General features: G+C 39.4%; 1 protein-coding gene across 8 annotated transcripts in view; it reads right to left on the bottom strand.

Annotated features, from left to right (window-relative positions):
* Window positions 1-26,305, bottom strand: part of SYNE2 (spectrin repeat containing nuclear envelope protein 2) — a 326,063-nt gene that overhangs the window by 52,347 nt on the left and 247,411 nt on the right. For all 8 annotated transcript variants that reach the window (XM_024133495.2, XM_024133470.2, XM_024133489.2 and 5 more), the window contains exons 80-95: window positions 26,024-26,156; window positions 24,424-24,606; window positions 23,859-24,005; window positions 22,005-22,181; window positions 19,975-20,130; window positions 18,339-18,491; window positions 15,962-16,132; window positions 15,350-15,480; window positions 12,386-12,590; window positions 11,004-11,183; window positions 10,202-10,330; window positions 7,519-7,673; window positions 7,265-7,409; window positions 6,235-6,329; window positions 4,749-4,983; window positions 1,612-1,806 (exon numbers count right to left, since the gene is read on the bottom strand). In XM_024133495.2, coding sequence (XP_023989263.1) covers window positions 1,612-1,806; window positions 4,749-4,983; window positions 6,235-6,329; window positions 7,265-7,409; window positions 7,519-7,673; window positions 10,202-10,330; window positions 11,004-11,183; window positions 12,386-12,590; window positions 15,350-15,480; window positions 15,962-16,132; window positions 18,339-18,491; window positions 19,975-20,130; window positions 22,005-22,181; window positions 23,859-24,005; window positions 24,424-24,606; window positions 26,024-26,156 — 2,590 coding nt within the window. The remainder of the gene's footprint in view (window positions 1-1,611; window positions 1,807-4,748; window positions 4,984-6,234; window positions 6,330-7,264; window positions 7,410-7,518; window positions 7,674-10,201; window positions 10,331-11,003; window positions 11,184-12,385; window positions 12,591-15,349; window positions 15,481-15,961; window positions 16,133-18,338; window positions 18,492-19,974; window positions 20,131-22,004; window positions 22,182-23,858; window positions 24,006-24,423; window positions 24,607-26,023; window positions 26,157-26,305) is intronic.

Here is a 26,305-nt window from a genome sequence, read left to right as displayed (position 1 = left end):
CCCGCATCGGCAGGCGGACTCTCAACCACTGCGCCACCAGGGAAGCCCTCTTGTCTTCTTTTTTAATGTCATCCGTCTGCGCTCTCCCTCCCCCCTTCTCGAAATAGCTTGGCTTTAGCGACCCTTTCACAGCCAAGTTTCACTCTCCATTTCTTACCACTGCTCTGACTGCCGCCTCCTGCTTGAAGTAATTTATAGTTTACAAAGCTTATTGACTTCATTATCTCACTGTAATTATAATAAGCTTAGGAGACAGACGCAAGTGTTACTATCACATTTAAAATAGGAAAACTGAGGCTCAGAGAAAACCGACTGGTCCAAGGACATGCAGTTGGAAGTAGCTTAATCAAGAGTGGACCTAAGGCTACAGTTTCCCTGTGGATGCCTTTCTTTCATATCAGCTCTTTTCCTTAAACCTTATATTACTGAGCAAATAGTTACCTGTTATTTTCAAGTACAGAGGGTTTAATCCATTAGGATAAATTTCTATTCCTGATATTACTAAAATTCCTCCTCCTGAAGTTACTAAAAATAGACAAACACAGACTCAAACAGTACTCTATTCCTCAGTACTACTGGCACAAATATTCTTGGGTTGGTCCAATTGTACGCTAACACCTCACTTAAGGAGAGGCCACTTATCTCACAACATAAACTCTCTGGAACATAACCAAGGAGAAAGTGAAGGGAGAAACGAAACAAAGCCATGAGTCCTTATCTCTTCCACCAAACCTTTACTTGCATTTACCACCTTGCTTTGCAAACACGACAGGTGCTCAACAAATGTTTGTAAGTTAATGAATTTCAGTGTATACGCCAAATAAAATTCAGATACTTTATTCACAGGAGAGATGTTCAGGCCCTAACTCAGCACATATTTATTCTGTATTCAGAAAAACATCTCTGACAAGCTTGGTTATCTGGTTTTGGTACCCACACAACAGATTAAAGAGTGGACTATAAGGAGTAAGTATACTCAGAGAAATAAAAAGTAAAAAAAGACAGCTTAAAATTAAATAGAAAGAAAGACAAACAATAAAAACCACATAAGAACTCAAAAAGCATAGCAGTGCAGGGGCTAGGTTCAAAGCAGCTCAGAGTCCTTGAGAACAACTTGGGATATTTTAGCATAATAAAATATTAATGATTTTCCTAATAATTACTCAAAAGAAAGCATTTTGGTTCTTAAAGGTATAATCATAAATTATTTGGGAAATTCATTTATATGGAAAAGTATATTCTTTGAAGACAGCAGAAAGATGAAGTATCACTGTGTTTATTTTCATATACCATACCCAAAGACAGACCATATGTGGAATGTTAGCTTTGGGTATTGAACTTCCATTGAACATGAATTAGTTTCCTGTTTCATAAAGGTAAATATAAAATAGTACCTCAAGTATTTAGATATTAACATTGAGCTTTTCCAATGTTATATTATTATTTTACATTAAGTAACTACCATGATTTGTGGATTAGCAGGACTCAATGTCCCTTGGAAAAGCCATAATATTGTGATTTCCTAAAATCATTCCCATCTTCATACAGCAAACAAAAATTCTATGTACTGCATTTGAATATCAGGAACAGAAAAGTAAATGGTGAGTTTACCTCTGCAGTGCTCTGGAACTGTTTAATCATCTCTCCTAGTTGGAGTTTTGTGTCCTTCCAGTTGTCCTGAAGTTGACTGATTCTCTTGTCAATTGACTCTTTAGTTTCCAGGTGAGTTGTGTTCAGTAACTTGCCCCCAGCTTCCAAGGTTAATGCATAGGTTGTCTGCCACCTCTGGAAATGAATTTCTTTATTCTTAAAAAAAAAAAAAAAAAAGTAATTTGCTTAAGCCTCTGATGTGATCAAAATGTGACTCTGCATGCATTTGTGTGTATTTCCTTCAGAGTTTCTCTTAAATGTTAAACTAGATATAAATTAGACAAATCTGGTTAGAATACACACACACATACATACACACTCATTCACATCAAAGGCTAATATTTTTATTGAGTAGACAGCATACTACCAAATGATGTGTTCTTAAAATAATTTCCAAGGGTTGGTAAGAGATAAGATTTTAGTATAATGATTAGAAGTATAGAGAAATTAAAAATACACTTCACAGAATAAAAGCCTACAAGATAAATGAATCCAAGAGTATTAAGAAAATGACTGGAGTATTAGATCCAACATTAAGAGCAAATACCCATTACCATTATGGTATAAAGAGTCAGGCTGCTCCTAACCCACAAGGTTAGAATGTGCACATTATGCTAAACAAATTTAAAAGGAGAGAATAAAAAAGGTAAAAATACAAAAATAGACACTTAAGCACATAAATATACACATCAGTGTTTATACTAAAGCAATAGCTTCAAAAAATTCCATTTGGATATCACATAGTCTTTTCTTTAAAAGGGACTGAAACTAGGTATTTATAATACAAAAATGAAGTAAAAACTTTATATTTCCAAAAGCATTTGGTTTCAGGAGAAAAAATTAAATAGCTTTTATTTCTGTTGCATATATGATTTCCTTTATTTTCAAATTTCTCAAGGGAGACATAATATGGGCATTTTCCAAAATGGAAGCTGATATTAAAAAAAAAATCAACAGAGCATTGATTTATAAAGATATTTCGGAGAATACTCAGGATAACCCAAATGCAAAGGAGAAACACACACAAGAAAAACTGCAATTCAAGGAACACAATGCCCCTCCACACTTGTCCTTCTAATAGGCAGTACTGCTCAACACAGCCACTGTGATAGATGTCTGTTAGGCATTTCAAAATGAACTCATCAAAAGACCTGGTTCTTGTCCAGTCTCCCCTGACTTGGTCAACAGCATATTATTCACCAAGATGCTCAACCCCAAACCTAGAGTCATCTGGATTTAGATTTTTATTTACCTGCCACATCCAAACCATAAGCAAGTCTTGTAAACCCCACCTACAAACATAGTCTTTTTATCTTCACTGTGATCACCTTTGTCTTATCCATCGTAAAAACTACCCAAGACCATTGAAATAGCCTAACGAGCTATGGCAGACTGTATTTTTCACAGAATGGCCACAATATTACCATCCCCACATGCTTTTCTAGAACCTTCCCTCTCCCCCCTCCTCTTGAACCCGTGTGGGCATGCGTGATGGCCTTGATTAATAGAGGATGGTGGAAGTGGCTGACATCTGAGGCTAGGTCTAAAAAGGCAATACGGGTTCTCTCTGGATCTATCTTTCTTGGGACATGCACCTTTGAAGCCATGAGCTGCCATGTAAAGAGTCTGGCTACTGAAAGCCTCCAAGTGGAGAGCCCACAGGGAACAAAGCCCAAGGAGCCCCAGCTGCTCCAGTTCCTGGCCGTCTGAGCCTTTCCAGCTCAAGTACTAGACATGAAAGTGAGGAAGCCTTCAGATGAGTCCAGCCTCAGCCGTCATCTGACCGGAACTGCCTGAGAGCCCCCTGCAAGAGCCACCTAACAGCCCTGACAACCTCCAGAACTGTGAGAGAGAATAAGAAATGTTTGTTGTGATGCGGCAATAAAGAAGTAGTACACTGGCATTCCTGCTTCTTCTCTGACCCCCACCAACCCCCAAACCATCTTCCTCAGAGCAGCCAGAGGACATTTAAAAAATAAAAATCGTATGAAGCTGCTTCCTCTTCCAACTTCAACGGCTTCCTATTATCCAGACTGTCATCCAGCTACCTCACGTCCCTCCAAAATGCTCCTCCCTGACTGCCTATCAAGTCCATTTTCCATCACTGCTGTCTCACTGGCTACACTCGTCACACGAGCCTTCTTTCTTCCTCTGCTTTGCTAAACTTGTTCCCATCTCGGGGACTCGGGAAAACTCTTCCCTCAGTCTGAAGGCTCTCCCCCTAGATCTTTGCACAGCTGGCTTCTACTTGTCATTCAGGTTCCAGTTTAAATGTTGCCTCCCCAGAGATGGCCCAATCTAAAGCAGTCACCCAGCCTCTCCATCACTGGCCCTGTTTTAATGACCTACATATGCCATGTTGCAATCTGATATTTCCTTTATTTTTTGATTTGTCTGATTTCTCCCACCAATCAGACAAATTAGTATTTTCTTGTTTATTGATTTGTCTGATTGCCCCCACAGGAGCAGAGGTCTTCTCTTGGTCCACACCGTATACCCAGCACTTAGAACAGTGACCAGCAAAGACCAGATGCTCAGTTAATATCTGAAGCCTAGATAAATGAATGAGGCAAGCAAAGGATTTCAGAAGGGTGCTGTTTTGTTTAGCTGTCCCTCTACAGCGAAGTGTGGTTCGACAGCTCAATGCAACATGCCCTGGGAACTGCCAACTAATTATTCTAGTCCTGTGCTCATCAAGCAACTTTCTGATTGGAAACGTTGCTGTCTAAATGAATTCACCCTTCAAGAGTAAGCAGGAGTCCCACTGTAAATTACTTCTTTGTGGTAGTCATTTATACATTAGTCAGTGCTTTAAAAGTCTGTCACCCCAAACTTCCCCACTCTACCTACCGTTCTCCAGTCCATCTCTACTCCCACAGCCCAAGAGATCTTCACTATTTCTGGATGAATGGATAAGATTGGGTTTCTGACCCCACAAGGCTAAGGATAAGGCTGAGTAGGGTCCCCATGACCAGCTGGCCTCCCCATTGCAGAAAGCGCACTTGAATGTCACAGAAAACACAAAACCTGAGGTGAACGAACATCTTCCAAATAAAGAGCACCCTGTAGTTCCCACACTGCTGCTGTGCATGTCCTACCTTCAGCTCATGGATCAGACTTCTTGTTTGGTGGAGGCTGTAGCAGTCCTGGCTCTTCACTGCAGACAGCAGGTGGCTGGTGTAGGCGAGGAGGCGGAGCAAGTCCCTCTCGGAGGTGGTGAAGTACTGCCACTGCCTCACCAGCTCATCGATGTCACTCTTCCTCTGCCGAACGCCCTGGGCAGCCCTCTGCCACCGCTCCTTCAGCCTCGTGAACTTCCAAACAAATTCCGGCCTTGGGAAAAATAGATGGTTAGAGAATTCTGACATCAACATGTAGAAAAAATAGCTATCAACGTGTAATAGGAACTTAGATTTGCTATTTATGTGCACAGTTTACATGGAAAAAAACTTCTTTAAATCTGAGCACCATTCAATGTAAACATGATGGGGAACTTGGAGCTGAGGCAGGGGCAGTGTGTGGGTTGGTGAAAGGTGTTTATCACAAGATAATTGCACATGGCCTAGTATTTTGCTGGCATGCATGACAACCACTGCCATAAACAAACTTAAGCTGTTTTAACACAGATTATGCCGAGTGCTTTATGGAAAACTAAACATGGGATCAATGGGAAACAGATGAACAGGTAGGTCCCTTGTAATGTTATCAATTACTTGAGGGTTGTATGCTACATAATTTCAGCAATAAAGAACACGCTTTCTGCAACTACTCAACTATTTCTTTCCCAGATAAACAACGTCCTTCACATGATAAATAAGGCCTTTTATTTATTATGGGAAAAGTCACGCTTTGCTGTACTGATCAGATCAAAACTAGTTAATCATCCTGAAATTGGCTTGGATTTTATTACTTCAGAGCTAGGAAAAATGGGTTTTATATTTCTTAGTTATGTTGAAAGAATATTCAGAGGTATATGGGTGATCATGGGGAGGAAAATAATGCCTATGGAGACATTTGGAGAGGTCATTTAAGGCCAGGCCCGCTCCGGGCTCTGTCGGCAATTTCAGCAGCTATGCAAGCAGGTACAGTTACTGTCACCAGGCTGCCTGAGGGGCTCTGCTCAGCCTGACTGGAACTCCCCGGAGACCCCAACCTCATGTACACAGCATAGAAAGAAGTCTCTTCTTTTACAACTGTGACATAGCTACCTACTGGGAACAGCAGCACTTTGAAATTTATTTTTTAAATAGCAAAACATCATGAGGGTGAAGGCAGAGAGGAAAACACACTATAGAAAAATGCTTTGGGGTAAAAACTTAGTTAATGGTAGTAGGTGGATGGGTGTTTGCAAAGCATCTGGTCTGCTAAGCCCACCCATCTACCATAGGGAAAAGGGCCCCTGATGTTTTTACGGCCATGAAGCAAGACTCCATCCTAATATAAAGTCAGAAGACCGGCCCCATGGTGGTCTACCAATGACATGGCCGCAGGCACTGATGTGGTCAAGATTCACATGGTGGAAGGCCCTCCAGGCTGCATTGCCTTCCACATGCCCACAACCATTACGAGTCCCAAAGAGCTTACCTCTTCTCTATTTCTGCTGTGTCCAGGAGTTGTAAGCACTGGGTGACATAAGAGTCAGCAATTGTCTGGTTTATAGAAACTTCAGCTTCTAACATCTGTATATGAATTAAAATATGGGAATTGTTTTTGTGAATTTCCTAATAAAATCTAAGCTCACAGAGGATATGTGAGGTGATTAATTTTCAAAAGATTTGAGGCTAACTGCAAAAAATGCTTAACCATCACAACAGCACCTATGAATATACTTAGAAGCAAATAGGTCTAATAATAACTACATCTAAGGCCCATTATTGGGCTTTTTCTATTTGTCAGGCACTGAGTAAAACATGCATTGTCTCACTTATTCCTCAACCTTACGACTTAAGTAAATACTATCAGACTCATTCGAAGAGGAGGAAACTAAGATGTTCGGTAACTTATCAAAGTCACCCAGCTTTGCCTGGACAGATTTCATTTTCAGTGGATGATCTTAATGTAACAATGCAGACTTAAATCAGTTACACTAAAAAGTTACAATGCACTAATCATGCACATTTTGGAAATGCAGGATCTGCCTATAACCACCAGGAGTACTCTCAAATATACAACAGCATAAGCATGGGGAAACTCCCCTGTGAAATTATTAATGCTACAATTATCATTATACCGGGTGCTTCAATACTTTACAAAACTATTCAGTGAAAATGCAAAGATGACTTGAAGTATTTTAACATGCTCTTGGTAAAGTGGTATCGTGTTCGCATTATGCAAAAGCAACGTTGTGCTAGAAGCTTCCACCTACTGTAGAAAATCTAGGAGTTCTGTCATTAATAAAATAGAGCAGCAAAACAAAATTTTGAAATTTATGAAATGTGTGAGAATTTTACAAATGATCAACCAACATCTGAATTTGCTCAAAGACATACATTCTGTGTTTAGGGACTGAGGATTGATAGGTACTCTCTGTATTTTACTTTATTTAATCTCTCTTCCCCTGAGTCCTGCCCCAGGGTGAGGGGTCCAAGGTGGCAGAGAGCACAGGTTTATTTACCTCATACGTTTTCTGCTGTTCCAGGAGAGCAGGGAGGCTGTCAGCAATGTTCACCTTGAGCATCTCTTCTATCTTCTCCAAAAGCTGGACCCACTTTTCACAGCAATAAAGAAACTTTTGATTCAATCCAATCCCCTGAAGTTCACTACGAAGGTTTAAAAACAAACAAAACAGAGCCATATAACAATGACATTACTGGGCTCAATTGTTAATTTTGCCTTAATTGAAACAGAATGGGAGAGCAGGGCTCTGACCTGCAGCGTTCCAGTGCTGTCGCCGTGGCCCGAATCCATTGCCGGTTCACATTTTGTAATGTCTTGACAGCTACGTCACTAAGTGGGAGCTTGAGGCTTACTTCATTCAAATGCTCAATATCAGGTGACTGGGCTGTCAGTGCCAGCACATGATTCTGTGAAAAAGAAATTAAATTCCAGATTTTTGGATGCCAATAAGATGTCTGGATTATGAAAAGGCTTCAGAAATCCTACAGACCTTCCTTATCTCAAAGAAGAGGGAAAGCTGGGGCCTAAATAGGTAAATGACTTGCCCACAGTCAAATAGCTAGTTAGTGTCAGAATGGGACCTGAACCCAGATCTCTCAATCCTGTGCCTTTTCTAGAACAAGCTGCACATATGGCCAGAACTGAAACAGCCCAGGAAATAGAAAGTGATCTCAGATTTTTGTCTTTGAAGAAGATGGAAATGAGCTTTCTTTTTTAAAGGACCCATTCTGGACCTTCAGGCCCCATTTAGTCTGCCAACAACTTGACCTTCGACAGAACATGCAGTTTATTTACAAAGAAAATGAAAATTCAATCCTTAAAATAGCCCTAGCAAAGCATGGTAGTTACACATCAATATTATGATGAAATCATAGGAAAGCAAACTCACCAAAATTTTATCTTTAAGACAATATTCCAGGGACAGCCTCTAGGACAACAATATATTAAGCTAACATCCTTCACCATATCCATGTTCTCACTACAGAACTCTGTCACAATAGTCTAGGTCAGGGTCAACAAACTTTTACTGTCAAGGGCGAGATCATAAATATTTTAGCCTTTTATGACCCATATGATCTCTGTTGCAAATATTCAACTCTGCCCTTGTAGCATGAAAACTCCCATAGACAGTACGTAAATGGTGGAAGGGCATGGCTGTGCCAGTAACACTTTATTTACAAAACCAGGTGAGGGGCTGCATTTAGACCATGTGCCATAGTTTGCTTACTCTTTTTTTTGTGTGTGGTATGCGGGCCTCTCACTGCTGCGGCCTCTCCCATTGCGGAGCACAGGGTCCAGACGCACAGGCTCAGTGGCCATGGCTCACGGGCCCAGCCACTCCGCGGCATGTGGGATCTTCCCGGACCGGGGCACGAACCCGTGTCCCCTGCATTGGCAGGCGGATTCCCAACCACTGCGCCACCAGGGAAGCCCCCTTGCTTACTCTTAATCAAGGTTATGAATATTGGTCCTTAGGAGTTTGCAAGATCCAGAATTCTTTAATTCTTCCATTCATCTATGTTAACTATACTAAACTTACTAAGGTAATAAAGAAGGAAAAAAATAGACCATTAATTTAATAGGGCATTTTACTTTTTGATCTTCAACTAACCAGAAAAATTCAATTAATCTCAATAGCCAACTGCTAGATTATTTTAGTTCACTGAAGCTAACTAGTAAAGACTTCAAGATTTAAAAGTCTACTAAGGGGCTTCCCTGGTGGCGCAGTGGTTGCGCGTCCGCCTGCTGATGCAGGGGAGCTGGGTTCGCGCCCCGGTCTGGGAGGATCCCACATGCCGCGGAGCGGCTGGGCCCGTGAGCCATGGCCGCTGGGCCTGCGCGTCCGGAGCCTGTGCTCCACGACGGGAGAGGCCGCAGCAGAGGGAGGCCCGCATACCACAAAAAAAAAAAAGTCTACTAAAATTACTGAGGCATATTACTAAAATAGATCTCATGAACCAGCAATTCCACTCCTGGGTAAATATCCAAAAACAACCAAAAACACTAATTTGAAAAGATACATGCAACCCAATGTTCGTAGCAGCATTATTTACAATTGTCAAGATATGGAAGCAACATAAGTGTCCATCAAAAGATGAATGGATAAAGAAGATGTGGTACATATATACAATGGACTATAACTCAGCCAACTCAGCCATAAAAAAGAACAAAGTTTTGCCATTTGCAGCAATATGGATGGATTTGGAGGGCATCATGCTAAGTGAAATAAGTCAGACAGAGAAAGATAAATACTGTATGATATCACTTATACGTGGAATCTAAAAAGTACAACAAACTAGTGAATATAACGAAAAAGAAGTAGACTCACAGATGAAGAGAAAAAACTAGTTGTTACCAGTCGGGGGGGGCAATACAGAAGTCGGGGAGTAGGAGGTACAAACTATTGGGTATAAGATAGGCTCAAGGATGTATTGTACAACATGGGGAATATAGCCAATATTTTGTAATAACTGTAAATGGAAAGTAACCTTTAAAAATGTATAAAAATTAAAAAATTAAAAAAGAGAAAGAATCGACAAGTAAATTGTATATATTTAAAGTGTATGGGACTTCCCTGGTGGTCCAGTGGTTAAGACTCTGTGCTCCCAATGCAGGGGCCCTGGGTTCGATCACTGGTCAGGGAACTAGATCCCACATGCCACAACTAAGAGCCCGCATGCTGCAACTAAAGATCCTGCGTGCCACAACTAAGACCTGCCACAGCCAAATGAAAAAAATAAATAAATAAATAAATATTTTTAAAAAAATCCCTATGTTGTCATACTTTTCTAGATCTTAGGGAAAACAGGTCAAGAATGAATGGCATATCAATGACTGTGCTCAAGAGTTAAGATGCACACAGATGACAGTAATTCACTTATTTTTTATTCTATGGTGAACCTGAGCCCTTAGGAATGACAAATATTGGCAATACCAGGAATAAGTCAGGATTTCCTTCTTTTTCTTGCTGGTAGAGTTTATCTAAATTCTCTTCTTCATGCGTAATGAGACCTTTTAAAGAGTCCAACTGGTCCCCAAAATCCTTGAACTGTGATAGAACAAACTAGAACAAGAGAAGTTTTCATTAGAAACAATTTTCATGTGCATCTATAACAGAATCAAGCACAGCCTTGTGATAAAAGTCCAAGCTGTTTTCAGCCCTAAGCAGTTCATTATCTTGAATCCAGAACACTCCTGATACTCACTTTGTGCCTTTGGCAAAGCATGAAGCCTTCACAGGGATGAATAGATCAGTTGCTTGACAGGGGCACCTAGAGGAATCCTGCTAGCTAAATATTTTTTCCCTGCTGTGTGATATTGGAGCCCCATGGCCTTCTATTCAGCTTTTTGATAGTTCATGAGCTAAAGGCTTTTCAAAAAGTGAATAAAATACATAACAAATGGCCGTGCTTTAAGCAGCTACTCTATGACTCAATTACCCCACTTGGAAATTCAAATAACTATGAGATCTGAATAGTGCATGAAATATATCACTTTAACTTGTTCAATGAAGAAGAAATGTATGCTTAAGATCTGCCCATTGCCCATGTGACTGAAGAATCACATGACTGAAGAATCATGTCAAGTGGTAGATATGTTTAGGGCATCTTTATTCTGTGGTTTCCCTAAGGTGCAGCCCACAAAGCACTAATAATTATCACTTCGCAAGATATAAGGAATTGAAGGGACTGTGCAAATGTCCAAGACTTCAACTTGAATAGAAAAATAAGATGAACCTTAAATTCATTTGTTTTCATAAGCAGCATCTTTTCCAAGTAGGAAGCCCTCTGGAGGGAGTGCATTTGACCAGAGAGGAGCACATGGGTGTTGGGCTCTGCAGGCTGTGGGAGTCGATCCAGGAGAGTGGAATCTTGGAGAAAGGCTTCTTTTGTCTTCTGCACATCATGCTGCAGCTCCTGGAGAAGAAAAAAGTGATCGCAAAACATTTCCTCCTCCTTTCCCAACAAAAATCCCCAACTCATGCCACTCCATCAACATCTAGGAGAATTTCTGCCCTGAAATAGTGGGTGTGGCTTTTTGTTACTGTTTATTTTAAAGGGATAAAAAAGCTAAGCCTTCTTTATATGAAATCACTGGTGCTGTTCTGAAATTTGTCAGTTCAGAGCTAAAAGTAACCATGGATAGATAAATAGAGTTGGGGCTTCTAGTTTACAGAAACTGGAGATGACTTGGGTACAGTCTTATGTTTTATATTTCTAATCAGTGAACTCTTTAAGGATCTGCTTCAATGCATTTTAAGAATCAATCCAACCCTGTCCTCTGTCTGACACTTTGTGACATAAATGGATTCATTTGCAGAGAGTGTAGAATTTCATTGACCAAGACGATTTTAGGGCTACTCCAGAAATATTGCAACTGTGTGAAATTTCTGTTTTTGTTGTTTTTTAAATGCCAACAGATTAGATAGAAGTTGATCAGAAATATGGTTCATATCTGTTGGATTCTTGTCTCTAATTTAATTGGTTAATACTTCTTTATTTGACCTATAGTATTAAAATATACAAAATGTATCTGGTCACCTAGTTTAAAACTAGAAAGTATTTGCTTTCTAGGCATTCATTAACATAATAGAATAAAACCACAGAGGAAAGTATACAACTCTTAAATAATAGTCTAAAAATCATTATATCCACAGAAAAGCCTTATTAACATGGTGGTGAATCTAAATGATTATTCATTTAGATTAGATAATTATTTAGGCTATTTAGATAATTATTCATGATTATTTCTAAATCAAGAGATTCAACATCTACTATTCTTAGATGACCACATTCAGCTGATATATTTCTGCTTTTATTGGAGACTTTGTATGAAGCTTTGGCATTAGAGATTTACCTGCTAGAGTGAAAGGGGAGATTCGGAAGGAAGTGGTGTCAGGTGCCCCTGACCCAGCTACCTGCTGCCTGGCCCTCACCTCTGAGCCACCACCTGGCTCTCCCAACCCCACACGTCCCTGTCTTGCCTGTGTCCTACATGGTCTGCTCACACACCTGTCCTGACCCACTCCTCCCTCCCTGTGGTCTGTCTAGTCCCTGGGTCATGGCCCTGTCTGTCAGGCTGTCTTGGCCTTGGTTTTCCCAACGGGCTTAACGCCTACCTTTACGTCCCGCAGGGCTGGAGGCAGGATCTCTGCCAGGTTGTTTCCAGATGTGTTGATGTTTGCGAGCTGTTGGTACTTTGCTTCCTGCTGCTCCAGTCTTGCTGCAGCTTCAGCGTGAGCACTGTCATATGCCTTCCAGAGCTGTAGCGGGCTCTGGGCCCTCTGCAACTGGTCTGCAATGTCTTGGTTTACCTGCGTCCACCTGTCAGGGCAACATGAACAACAGGAACCCCATCCATCCTTTCCTCTGCAGCAAAAGCACAGTGCCCACACTCTACCCATAAGTTAAGAGCAGATAGATTAAGAAGACATGTTAATGTCTTTTCAAAATTAATGCCATCATTAAAATATAAATAGAATTCCAAATTAGGATACTTCATTGACTTTATAATTCTCAACAAAACCCAAAAATTTGTGACTGGCTGGAAATATCTATTGTATGATGAATGTCTCTTAGGCAAAGCTGAAGAAAGTACTGAACTGTTTGCCTGATGAAACTTTCTCCACATGGGATGACCTCCTATTTTATAGAGGGGGTCTTTAAGTAGGCCTTATTTAAATTGTGCTTATGTCAAATTTATTTTCTAATTACAAAAGCAACATGTTCCTTATATAAAAGTAGAAATAAAAAACAATATATTTTCCTACTTCTCAGCAAAGGGTATTTATTTTCTAGTATGTTCTAAATTTGCTAATGTTTTAATGTTTTGTAGAAATATAGTATGTTGTAGGACTAATTTCTTTGTGGATTGAGAAAGAAAAATGGCAGATATTACCTGGTACTTGATAATATTTTATTTGTTCTTTAGAGAAAAGTTAATTCCTGTGTATTCTCTTTCTACTTAGGCCAATTTGCATCAGAAAGTTACTCACTTGGTAAAACTGATCTTAGTCACATGAGAAGAGAAAATTGTGTACCCCTCAAAGGATGCTAGCACACAATATGTGAGGGAAGGCAGCAGCAGAGTACCCAGGCCCCAGATTTACATAGCTGGTCTCCATAGGGGGGCCAGGCTAAAAATCAACTCTGGAGTCCAGGCGAACTTAACTAGAGCTGTTGATGAAGCCTAGTGAGAGACCTCGCTTTTAGAGTAGATACCACCAAGTTATGAACAATTGCAAATATTAAAAGTATTTTTGCATCCATGAAAATTAGCTAATTTTGTGGTGCTGGCACATTCATTGGTTGTATGATTTGTTTTTTGGATTCTCATTTATATGCCCTGTTAAACTGTTACAAAAACTAAAAATCGTAATAATAAGAAAAATAAGAAGTTATTTTCTGTAATACATTTTTCATTCTATTAAAATTGAAAAGTAGAAAAAAGTAGAAATTAAAAAAAATTTTTTTTATTCCATACTATGGACTGTAATATCTTGCCTTTCTTTCCCATTTAACTTAAAAAATTTTTCCCATGTTATTAATAAAAAATAAGTAAGCCTAAGTTTAAATGGCTGTATATAATGGTCTATAAATGGTCTTTTTTCGTTTAATTACCAAATTCCAGCTTAGTATGGATACTGGAATAATTTTCAATTTTTGCTTCCAAAAATAATGCTCAGATACAACTTTGTTCAAAGGCTTTTTTCTGTATTTCAAGATATTGGTCTTAAATTAGACTTCTTAGAGAATTATTGGGTCAAAGAATATAAATATGTAAATATTTTTAAGGTTATGGGTATATGTTCAAACTGCTTTTTGAAAGCATTATAGTATTTACATTCTCACCCAAAACACATGAGAATGCTTGTTTCACAATATCCTCAACCCTGCTAAGTGGGCAAAAAAGGTGACAAATGGCATAATTGCTTTACTTCTTTGTATTTCACAAATCTTCTCAGAACCACCTGTTTTTAAACAAGATTTTCCCCATTATAAATACAACATATGCTCACAACCCCCCACAAAACATGTGTGTTTAAATCTATCCATACGTATATTGAGATTGTCTACCCATCTACCTACCTACCTACCTGTCTATAAAGAGAAAGTAAAAAAAACACCTGACATCTCATTAATCTAGAGATAACTACTGTTGGCATTTTGGTGCTATTTTCTTCAGTCTTTTTCAATACGCCTTCTGATATATTCTTGTGCCAACAACTGAATGTGTATGTGCAGTGGTGACAACTGAATCCCTTTAATAGCAACCTGAACCACCATATGTTTTGAGGGAGGCCCCCATTACTGTATGTGAAATTAGATCCCTGTCTGTGTTTATCTCTACCCTCCCTCCTCCCTCTCTTCCACTAAGGACTGGATCAAGGGCTGAGGACACCACTGCAGGGTACATAAATGTGGTGTCCCTTGTTCAACATATATTCAAAGTTGGTTTATAGGAGAGGCTGAATCTGCATGAAGGAAGGGTGGAGAAGGCCACTGAGGGTAGCTTGATCTCTTCACCACTGTCTGGAACAAATCAGCTTTGGGCCAACTTTCATAACCCATCCAGCTATATAAAAGCCTCACAATCAACCAGGGCCACACTCCTTAGAAGGAGTTTTCTATCATAAGGAGTTCATCAAAGAATTCCTCCCAATCTCACAAATATCTCCTGAGAGGTATTCTAACATCCCCTTACTTCCACCTTATAATGTTTCCAGTGAGACAGACTGCCCATCTGGCCACCCCTTTAGCCTGTTTCTGCCTGTTGATTTTGGTGCCCTTGAGGATTGCATTGGGCATTTAGCCTATGCCCACTGAACATGGCTACACTGGGGCTGTACTTAGGACATTTCTAGATTGATTATACCAAACACTTGTACAAGGCATGTAATAGCCTTCACAACATCAAATCTTAACGTGAACAGATCCTTCAAAGCAGAAGAGACCAGAATAGTATGAAACCAGTTATCTCAGATGATTAAGAAGGCTTTACCCAGCCTACATCCCTTCATTTGTCACACGTCATTAAGATAAAAATATCTGCTCTACCATTCAAATTGCATCTTAAAGTGTACCTTGTGTGAGTATTTTGGCATTTCTCTTGAATTATTTCAGCAACTGAGGGGCAGTAATCTTTGAGTTTTCCAATAACCTCCTGGAGTTTCTTCCAACTCCCTTCACTGCTCTCAGCTTCGTCTTGAAGAGTCTAGGAGGACAGAGTAGGAATGTCAGCTGCAGAACAGCCTAGCCTCGTCCAAAGAAGGCAGCAGCTGGTCAACACTTGCCGCTGTACCACAATAATGTTAACACTCAAACTTTAATAGGACAGGGATAAATTATCAGAAATGTGAAGAAGACAACTGAGAAGGCATTCTTTCATGGGGCTAGCACTTGAAATAGCATACTTAAAAAAAAAAACAAACACCCCAAACCCAAACCTTTAAATTGTGAAATAATATGGACATGAAAGATGAAGAAAAATTCACAGAATACTTGTACCAAGTTTCAATCATTTGGTTCATGTCATTCATTTTGAAATTTCAAGTTATACTTTTGAGGCTGCTCTTTAAAATACTGTTTCGTGTTTCTCTGTGGAGAACATAACAGTAATTGTGTTCATTTCTGTGCTTTCTTCCATTGGAGATTTTCTGCCAATAATGCATTGTGCCAAGATCTGGTTAATATACCTGAAGGTTCTGCACCTGGCATCTTAAGGCCTCTAATGATAAAACCACAGGTTTGCTGTGTTCCATGCAGTACCAGAATCGAATCGTCATCATATTCACTTCATCATAGAGTTTATCATAAATCTTCCACTCCTGTAAAACAGACTGCATGGAGGTCTTGAGCTCACTGACCTATACAAAAAGTAGAAACATATTTAGGAAATCATCGACAAGAGGCTCTCTCATCTTTTTTGTTTCCCCCTCCTAAGGACTCTACCACTGTATCCAATTTAGGCATTTTAATTTGAGAGTGGAGCTTCAGTGATTCACTGAAGGTGAGAAGGGTGGGTCAATGAACAAGAAATATCAAAGAAGGCTAAGTTTTAGAGCAGCTGAATGGAAAAGAGCCCTGAGACCAGAAGGATCAGCAAAGAGAGGGTGCAGCCTACAGAGGGAGAGCCCAGGGAAAAAAAACACTGAGTGAGGAATCAGAATCTCAGAATATACATTTCAGTGACACTCTATTAGCTTTCTGACCTTGGGCAAGTTATTTAATCCTTGAGTCTATTTCTTCATCCACAAAACAGATATAATAAATGAAAACATAAAGAAAATAGTGTCTGTGAAAATGCTCTGAAAACTGTAAAGCATTATAAATGTAAAGTGTTAACCTGTGTTACCTGGCACTTAAGTCTGGTTACTACTGGAGAGCAAGCAAAACTTGGAGAGCATCATGCTTGGCCAAAATGATGGGCAAGTGCAAAGCAGGAGGAAATGCAATGGTGGCCATATTTTATTCTTTAATGTGTTTTGATAATTATGAAACGTTGAAAATTGAAGCATTTAAATGATCTCTGACACAATCGAGAATATACAAGTATATAAATCTTTATATATTATGTAAAGAACACTTATATCTCAACAATAAAAAGACAACCAAACTCAAAAATGGACAAAGGATTGAATAACCATCTCTCTAAAGAATATAAACAAATGGCCAATAAGCATATGAAAGGACACTCAACATCCACAGTCATTAGAGAAATAGAAATCAAAACCATGAGATACCACTTCACATCCACTAGGATGGCTATAATCAAAGTTGGATAATAACTAGTACTGGCGAGACTATGGAAAAATTGGAACGCTCATACACTGCTGATGGAAAGGTAAAGTGGTGCAGCTTCTGTAGAAAAGTTTGGCAGTCTCTCAAGAAGTTAAATACTGTATAGAGTTACCATATGACCCACTAATTCTACTCTTAGGTATATGCCCAAGAGAACTGAAAGCATACGTTCACAAAAAAACCTATACACAAACATTCTCAGCAGTGTAGGAGGGTTTTAATGTCTCCATATCCTTGTCAACACTTGTTACTGGCTGTCTTTTTATTGCAGCTATCCTCCTGCAGCCTGTGAGCATCTTGAGGGTAAGAACCATTTATTTTCTTATCATTGCACCCTTGGCAGTGAGCACAGTGCCTCACAAAAGATATGTTAACAAATGACTCACACAGATATGTTAAGCTCACCCCTACTTTTCTGCCTGAGTCCTAGGGGAAGAATGAGGCTGAGGGTCACCTATGGATTTCATTTACATGGGTTATTCCCAATTCTCTCTTGGAACAAATGGTTGAAAGTAGATTTTAGTAGATGACAAATAATCCACAATAAAGACTCTCTGGGAAACATGGACACACCTATAATAGGTTAGTATTTACAATTTCTCCCTCCCTTTGTGGGGAAATGTCAAAGTTGCAGTGTCTGGGGATGCCTGTCCTTTGTCTTCTGGTGTTCTTCCTCCCAGAAGAGGTAAATGCAGACTTTGACATGCCTTTCATACAATTACCAGACGTCTTCCACAGTCTTCTATGCTTTCTCCTCATGACATGCTGTTTCTCCCCACCTCTGGAGTTTTCCCTATGCTGACCATGCTTCTAGCTTAATAGAGGCTACATGCGATAGAATCACGCCCTCCCTGAGGCATCTCCCTGGGTGTGGGGAATCTGAGCTGCTTCTTCATAACTGCTCCTGTATATCTGGCCAAGAAACAACGCCAGATGCTCTGTTGGGTTTGGGGTTGGGGGTGGAGACATTTTTGTGTGTGTGAGTACATTAGACAAAACAAAGATAACCAGGTGGATTTCTAGCTTGCCAAGGATGTGGGAATTTGGTGGCTTTGCCTCTGATTATCCAGGGAAGGAAAAACATAAGAGAGATCTGAAATTTTTTTCTCTACTTCACTTCAGTAGTCTTCACAGCAACTTTTCAGTTTTTGGTATGGAGCGAATGTCCATTATTAAACAAGAAATAAGATAAAAGAAGGATATGTGGAGAGAAATACACATGAAATTCATGTACACTGTAAATTCACGTACACTGTAAATGAATTCTAGTACCTGGTTGATAACATTGTTTTTCTTTTGAAATAACTCATCAATTCTGGATGCTGTATCTTCCAGCAATGGCATTGTCCCACTCTCTGAAGTCAGGTAACTTTGTCTCAATTCATCCAATGCTTTGGATTTAATTGCAAGTTGATTTTCTATATCCTGGAAGGCCAAGAGGAAAAGGTTTTCATATGCACAATATTACAAAACAATTAATAAGGGGTAAGAGGTAGGAGTCTGCATTTTTCAAATAATAATAATGCCAATAGAATATATAATTTAATAACATTACACAGAAGACATTTTAATCATATCACACTCTCAATTCAATTTTTACAGTAAAATTTTGTAATATGAATTTACAATATTACAATATGAGGTTTTACAATACTTTCCATTATTACATGGCTCTAGATTTTAGAAGAGTCTAGGTAGCAAGTCCTTATCATCATGGTATAGTAGAAAGAGTCTAGGAGATATAGTCTCCATTCCACGTCTGCCCTGTACTGGTTGTTGGACCAAGCGTTAAGTCATCAAACTGCCAAGTCTGCATTTTCCCATCTGGAAAATAGTGATGACATCCCAGGCCTGAGTAACTTAGCACTCAGGTGAAAGCAGGGTGGCCGGCTGGGGGTGCTATAGCACTGAGCTTCCACTCAGGAGGTGGTTGTAAACACTCTAAAATGGAAATGGCTAGTGGGTAGTTAGAAACAGGATACGGCCATCTGAAAAGATCTCTTATGGAGGTGTTGCTGCCCATATACTATATCCAGTATCATTCTGTAGCCTTCTAGGTAGAACCGGGGTCTGAGCCGACTTTCCAGCCCCAACAGGGAGGAGCGCCACGCCTTCCTGTAGGCGGTGCAGAACCCACATAACCTGCGCCGTCTACAGCTCTAGGACAGTGGAACTGCTCTCAACAGGGGTGACACAATCAGGGCGGTGTGGAGGGAGGAGTAAACCCACGTTTGGGTGAGGGCACCTCAAAGACCAAGTGACCTGGCAAATGATGACTGAACAAAAAAAGGGCACAACCAACATGCTCTAGCCCAAAGGGGATTTAGACAGTGGTTCTGAGGGAAAAGTAGTCCTTTGAGAACACATTACACAGTAGGTAAAATAAAATCATTTTCCTCTGAAGAAACAGAAAGAAATACTAAAAATCATGGAGATTTCAGAGTAATTTTGTAAATATTGGAGAAATCAATAAAAACACAAAAACTGGAAAACATCTAAATCAAAATTCCCGTGGAGCTTCTTTTTTTTTTTTTTTTTTTGGCCACATGATGCAGCTTGTGAGATCTTAGTTCCCCAATCAGGGACTGAACCCAGGCCACAGCAGTGAAAGCACCGAATCCTAACCACTGGACTGCCAGGGAACTCCCAACATTTTTTTCTTAGGAGTAGCATTCAAATCTCTTAAGAACTACAATAACCATGAAAATACTTCTGTTTATCATTAAAAAACAGCGTTTTGCAATTCTGTAAAACACACGGACACATCTGTTTTATAGAAGAAAGTAAGTACCTGGGGGCTTTGAGGAGAACCCTCAGAAACTACAGCAGCTTGCCCTGCTCCCTGGGCAGGCGTGGTAACTAACAGCCTGACCAAGCCACGCTGGACAGGTGCTGTGTGTCTTCTCACCTGACAATCCAGGAGTGTCTTCTGCACCGAGATCACACTTTCAGGTTTTTGTAAAGTGTTCAGTCTGTCCTCTTGTGCCTCCATCCAGTTGTTCAGAATCTGTATTTTGTTTTCATTCTCAGTGATACTTTCCAAAAGTTGTTCTAATTGTTGTATCTACCAGTTATGAATAAGAAAATAAAATTTTCTTATTTTAAACCACATGCTTTAAAATGTAAATGTGATATGTTATTTTTAATAGGATAATTTTGTTTCTTCTCAGATTTCCAACGTTTTGCACAAGATTTCCCAACAACTTTTGGAATAAAGATTCATAAGTCAGGAAATATGAATTACTTTCTCCTTTTTAAAAAAAAATCTAACGTTTGAAATGAAAGCTAGCCTGATAAGAAAGCTGGCTGTTCTGGAGTTCCACAATATCTGTACAAAACAAAATCATGTTGCTAACACTCAATATTTTTTCATTGCATCATCTACTGATTTATGTAAAAACCTTAAGAAAATTTTTTCCCCCAGACATTAGACTCACTTAAAAACTGTCAATATAAAGAATACCACAAATAATGCATCAATTTAATAAAGTAATATTTTTTAAATGTCTGTGATTCTTCTCATTTCTAATGCTTACAATGTTTATTAGGTTACTATCATAGTATATATAATGTTTTATACTTCTTTTCATATGCCATAGGCACTTTCTATGTCATGACTTGTATTAACTTAAAAGGCTGCCCAGTATTTCATCAAATGGACAGCATATAATTTGATTAATTATTTCTCTCGAGTTGGAAATTCAAGCAGTCTACATTTTTCACCAGAATAAATAATGTTGAATTGAACACTTGGTGCACATATCTTTTCCTTTTTGAAGGACTATCTACTTAAGATAAATGTAAAAGAAGTGGACTGCTGGGTTAAGAGATAAGATGATTATTATGGTTCTTGAAATTTTCTGAATGCTTTCCAAAAGGGTATGTAAGCCATTATCTGCAATGTATGAATGTGAAAGCCTTGGGCTTTTATCTTTATCTTAAGTTTTTCTAATTTAGTAAGTGTATAATGTTATTAATGTTTATTTCAAATGTCTGACAATTAAAGCTGTAACCTTTCCATATTTATTTGTCAATTATAATTTTCTCTTTTGTGAATTATCTGCTCATGTTCTTTGTCCATGCATGTACTCAAATCTTAACTGTATGAATCTATTTGTATGCATTCTCCACACAATAAAGAAATCAACCAATTTTCACTATTGTATATAAATATTAAATATTTTCCCAAGAATACGTTTCCTTAATCTTTTTGGTCATGGAATGAAAATCTACCAAGAAGCCATATACATTTTTCTTCCTTTTTATAATCTTTCTAAAGCTGAACTAGCTTTGCTGCTTTTTTTTTTTTTTTTTTTTTTTTTTTTTTTTGCGTTACGTGGGCCTCTCACTGCTGCGGCCTCTCCCGTTGAGGAGCACAGGCTCCGGACGTGCAGGCTCAGCGGCCATGGCTCACGGGCCTAGCCGCTCTGCGGCATGTGGGATCTTCCCGGACTGGGGCACGAACCCGTGTCCCCTGCATCGGCAGGTGGACTCTCAACCACTGCGCCACCAGGGAAGCCCACTTTGCTGCTTTTTAACATCTACTTTCACAGAAAATGTCAAAACTTCTGACCATTTAGTAGCCTCATGTAATACTCGACATCTTCTTAAATAACATTTCTCCTCTTCACTTGCCTAAGTCAATTTCTCAGTAAGAAATCGCAAAGAAATATAAAAACTATTTCCAACTGTTATATGCACCAATAGAGGACAGGATTTAAAAGGGGCTAGAATTGAGATGATTATTAGGATAACTAATATCCAGCATGCAGGATATTAGTTCCCCGACCAGGGATCGAACCCATGCCCCCTGCAGTGGAGTGTGGAGTCTTAACCACTGGACCAACAGGGAGGTCCCACAAATGTCTTTTACAATTTTTCAGAAAGTGGTATTTTGCAAAGGCTAAATCATACATCAAGCTGTGACCATGAGCTCACCTTTCTATTCAGTGTTCCGTGGACCCGGTGCCATTGGCGGTTCATCTCTCCGAGATGCTCTGCAAACTCTGTTCTCTCATAGCGCTTACTTTCTACATCACAGGTGCTTAACTGAAGTAATGACTGGTTAACAAAGTCAACTATCCATTGTTTATAGTCCATTTCCATTCTAAACTCCTAAAATGAACAAAGAAAACAAAATTAAACCACCAAAGCCTGAAATGAAGTCGGTGAACTGGACCTCTCCTTTGGTGCACTGTAGCGGGCACCAGGCTCCCACCCAGTAATCAAGGGGCACCTGTCTGGAGTTATGTTCTACCCTCCCCCAACCCCACCACGCATCTGCTTTATTTGAGTGGAGAGTCTTTTGGGGAATTACACAGTCCTGGGAACAGAGAGACTCACCTCTTTCAAACAGACTGAAAAGTCAAAGATGGTACCATGTATGGTAGTTACATCACAGGAACCAAAATCAAGACCCAGAGTCTGACAAAGGGTTCCTTTGAGAGGCTTCCCGAGAGCTCCACTGGAATTCAGAGCCATCCTGTGGGCTCATGGAAATGACAGGATGGGAAGTCTGAAGTTAAGACTCTCCCAGAAAACCCAGGACACCTTTAAGGAGCTCTGCCAGTTTAGGCAGCTTCTCTGTTCCTCTGCGGACCGTCTAGGCCTCCCCGTTTGGATGACTTTAAGTTCTAGAGCAATCCTAAACCCTCCCAGGGCCAAGAATGTTTCTGTTAAGGCTGATACTTGTTGGGTTTATTCTGGCAAGTTCTAGCACCTCCATAGGAGACATCCAGGGGTAAAACTATGTGCTAGGTTACTAGGGCCTGTGAGAAAAATACATATAGATCCTCTACAGATTGTACTACTCACTGCAGTTAGGATGGGATAGGATATAAAACAGAAATCCTTGCTAATACCATGCTTTGTGATTAAGCCATTCATCTTCTGCCTACCAGAGGCTAGATCCATTAGCCTATGAGGTCTCAGAAAGCAATGACCGGAGTCTTCATTCATCTTTGTGTTCCTAGTGGTGAACACCTTGCCCGGCACACAATAAGTGTTTGTGCGTGGCTTCTTAAATGTTAGTTAAATCTACTTGAAATCAAATATTGTGGAGAAGGCCACATTCCTATCTATTTGTAGAAGGATATCAACTTTTCCTTACGCATTCTCTTATTCAAAGAACATTTACTTAACACCTATTGGATGCCAGGTATTGGGCTTGGTGTGCTGTTTCAGGGAGGTAAAGGAGGAGCCCCTGCTCTCAAGAAGCTAAGTCAAGGTGGGGAGATAGGCAAGTAAGAAAATAATTATAATACCGGGTGACAGGAACTATTGATAGCACCATGGAGACACCTAATCCTGGAAAGTAAACTGATCTGGCTGGGAGAGTCAGGGTAGATTTCCAAATGAGAAGATACTTGAACTGACTCTTGAAGGATGACTAAGAAGATTCCTACGGCTAAAAGCAGGACACTGGAATTCCAGGCCAAAGGTACAGCACGTACAAAAGCGAAAGCATGAGCAGGAGACCACCAGGAATGGTGGAGGGACAGCAAAGGATTTGGTTCAGGCAGAGTCCAGGGTTTATGTGGGGAAATGAAGAGCCAGAGCCAGTTAAAAGCTTGGATTCTGTCCTGTGGTGATGGGAGCTACCAAAGGAATCTGGGCAGAATAAGAGCAAGTATACTAACTCCTCTCTCTAGAATCATCCACCATCCCATTCCCCACCCTTAGAATTAGTTTTTCTAAATAATATCCTACATGTCTCTTTGTTCAGTATTTCCCTTCCAACTGACTTGCCTTCTTTATTTAATGAAAAGGCTTCTGGCTTTTTTGTATAATTACCTTGTACTTGTGAAGAAGATTTTTAACTTGAGATGCAGAACTCAGTGAATGCTCAGAGTCTTCATCTGCAGTTTGCTGTTCCACATTGTTCATCCAGTTAATCATTTCTGTTATTGCTTTACGAGATGGCAATTTCTCCATCTGAAGCTGCAAAATCAAAATGATTTCCATTTAATTACCTGCAGTTAACAAAATGAATCAGGGCATCACTTAAGATAATATCTGGTTTGATAAAAGGTCTTGCCACATAATTATGCAGGTTACTCACAAAAACAAACCCAACATTCAAGCTCAGAATAAGTGACCCCAAAACAATGACAATGACCTTCACATAAACTAACACAGTGGTGCAGATAAACTGGGAAATAAAGTAATTAAGCCTGATTTCTCTCTTAAGAAAGATCCCACTGGAGGAGAGTCCAGTAATTAAGACCTATATTCAGTGGTGCCAGAGAAAAGATAGGTGGTGTCAATGAAAATTACTGAGTCAGAGAAATGATTTTAAAAGAGTTGTGAGCTAACAAGTGAATGCTAATTCAAATTCTGGGTCTTTATAAATAGTTACCTGGTGAAGTTTTTCTTGAATGTCAGGAAGTTGAGTTATGAGCATTGTCCACTTTTGTTCAAACTGTGCTAAAGAAGCTCTCAGTGTTGCCGTATCAGCTTCTTTCAGGTGAAGAAGTTGGTTCCCAGTACTTAGAACTGAAGTTTTCAAGGAGGACTTCTCATCAAGGTCCTTTGAAAACTCCTAAAAGGAAACAGTTTTAAAGTTTAGAAACTTTTAAAATTTAAATGTGGCATGGAGGGACTTCCCTGGTGGCGCAGTGGTTAAGAATCCGCCTGCCAATGCAGGGGACATGGGTTCGAGCCCTGGTCCGGGAAGATCCCACATGCCACAGAGCAACTAAGCCCTTGAACCGCAAATACTGAGCCTGCGCTCTAGAGCCCACGAGCCACAACTACTGAGCCCGCGTGCCACAACTACTGAAGCCCGCGCACCTAGAGCCCGTGCTCCGCAACAAGAGAAGCCACCGCAATGAGGAGCCCGTGCACCGCAATGAAGAGTAGCCCCCGCTCGCCGCAACTAGAGAAAGCCCACGCCCAGCAACGAAGACCCAACACAGCCAAATAAACAAACAAACAAATATAAATAAATAAATAAATAAATATGGCATGGAGTAACTAAGAGTCAAAATAACTGGTTAGAGTCCAAAACTAAATAACTGAATTCAATTCAAATAGTAAATATTTATATGTGTATGTATGTATGTGTGCATGTGTATATGTGCTCACACGTGAGCACATATACACATGCACACACACACACACACATTTTCCTGCTAAGTGTCAGGCACTGTTCCAGGCATTTGATATACGGTGGGGAACAAAAGAGATGGAGTTTCTACCCCTTGAGTGGCTTATAATCTAATGGAGTAATATTTTTTAAAATAGACAAATCATCATTTCAACTCTAAAAAGAAAATATGGAACACAGCACAAAGTTCATCTTTTTTTTAAGTTCATATTAAATGAACTAAACACAACAAATTTTTAACTAAAATATCTGAACTCTTTCCTGGTACTTACAGGTTTTTTCCAAGTATATTTTTAAAATATTTACATTTTAATATCAAAGTGAGTAATCATAGCTATAAAATATGAAAAATGGAGAAAAGACTAAGGGAAAAGACGAAAAGGTCTCAAAGTATAATTTATATCACAAAATTAATACTTTCTTTTCTTCAGAAAAAACCCTTAAAACAACAGAACAATAACATTTTAGTAGAAACATCAATTCTGTATATAACAATTTAAAACCATGTCTTTATTAGCTAACATTTATGAATTAATAATCCTGTGAGGTTTTAGGGGGCAGGTAGGGGAGTTATTTTCTACACTCGTAAAACATGCCCCATGTCAGGGCAAGTTTTAAATATATATATATTTTATAGTGTCAATTTAAAATATACTTTATCATTATTATAAGCATATAAATCAACAGTATAAACAAAAAGTTCTAAGTTTGAAGAATGCAGCTGCTATTAGCCCAAGTTTTACCCCTTATCTACAAATGATTATGGAAACTATCACACCAACTCTCCTAATTTTCCCCCGATATTTTTTTCTAACCAACAATTACCTGAGCATATTGTATTACAACTTACAAAAAAATTGTTTATGTTGCTTCTGATTGTGTCCAAGTCCTGAGACACATTGAGGGACTGCTCCTTCCAGTAGTTCAGAGTTTGCTGAGAAGATTCCAACCACTTGGTTAACTGATCTGAATCTCTGTTATAACTAATAGGAGCAAAGTGGGAGAGAAAGGAAATTAGAAACGATATGCATCCCCCATATATTTTCTTCTGTTTCACCATTTATTTTCTTGTGTTGACTAATCCTATTATTCAGAAAAATCATGATTTTTTTAAAGAATTATACCCTGTTTA

This window comes from Physeter macrocephalus, chromosome 11, assembly GCF_002837175.3.
Source record: "Physeter macrocephalus isolate SW-GA chromosome 11, ASM283717v5, whole genome shotgun sequence".
NCBI lineage: Eukaryota > Metazoa > Chordata > Mammalia > Artiodactyla > Physeteridae > Physeter > Physeter macrocephalus.
The sequence above is the reverse complement of the archived record's forward strand: the minus strand, read 5'-3'. Positions and strand labels throughout refer to the sequence as shown.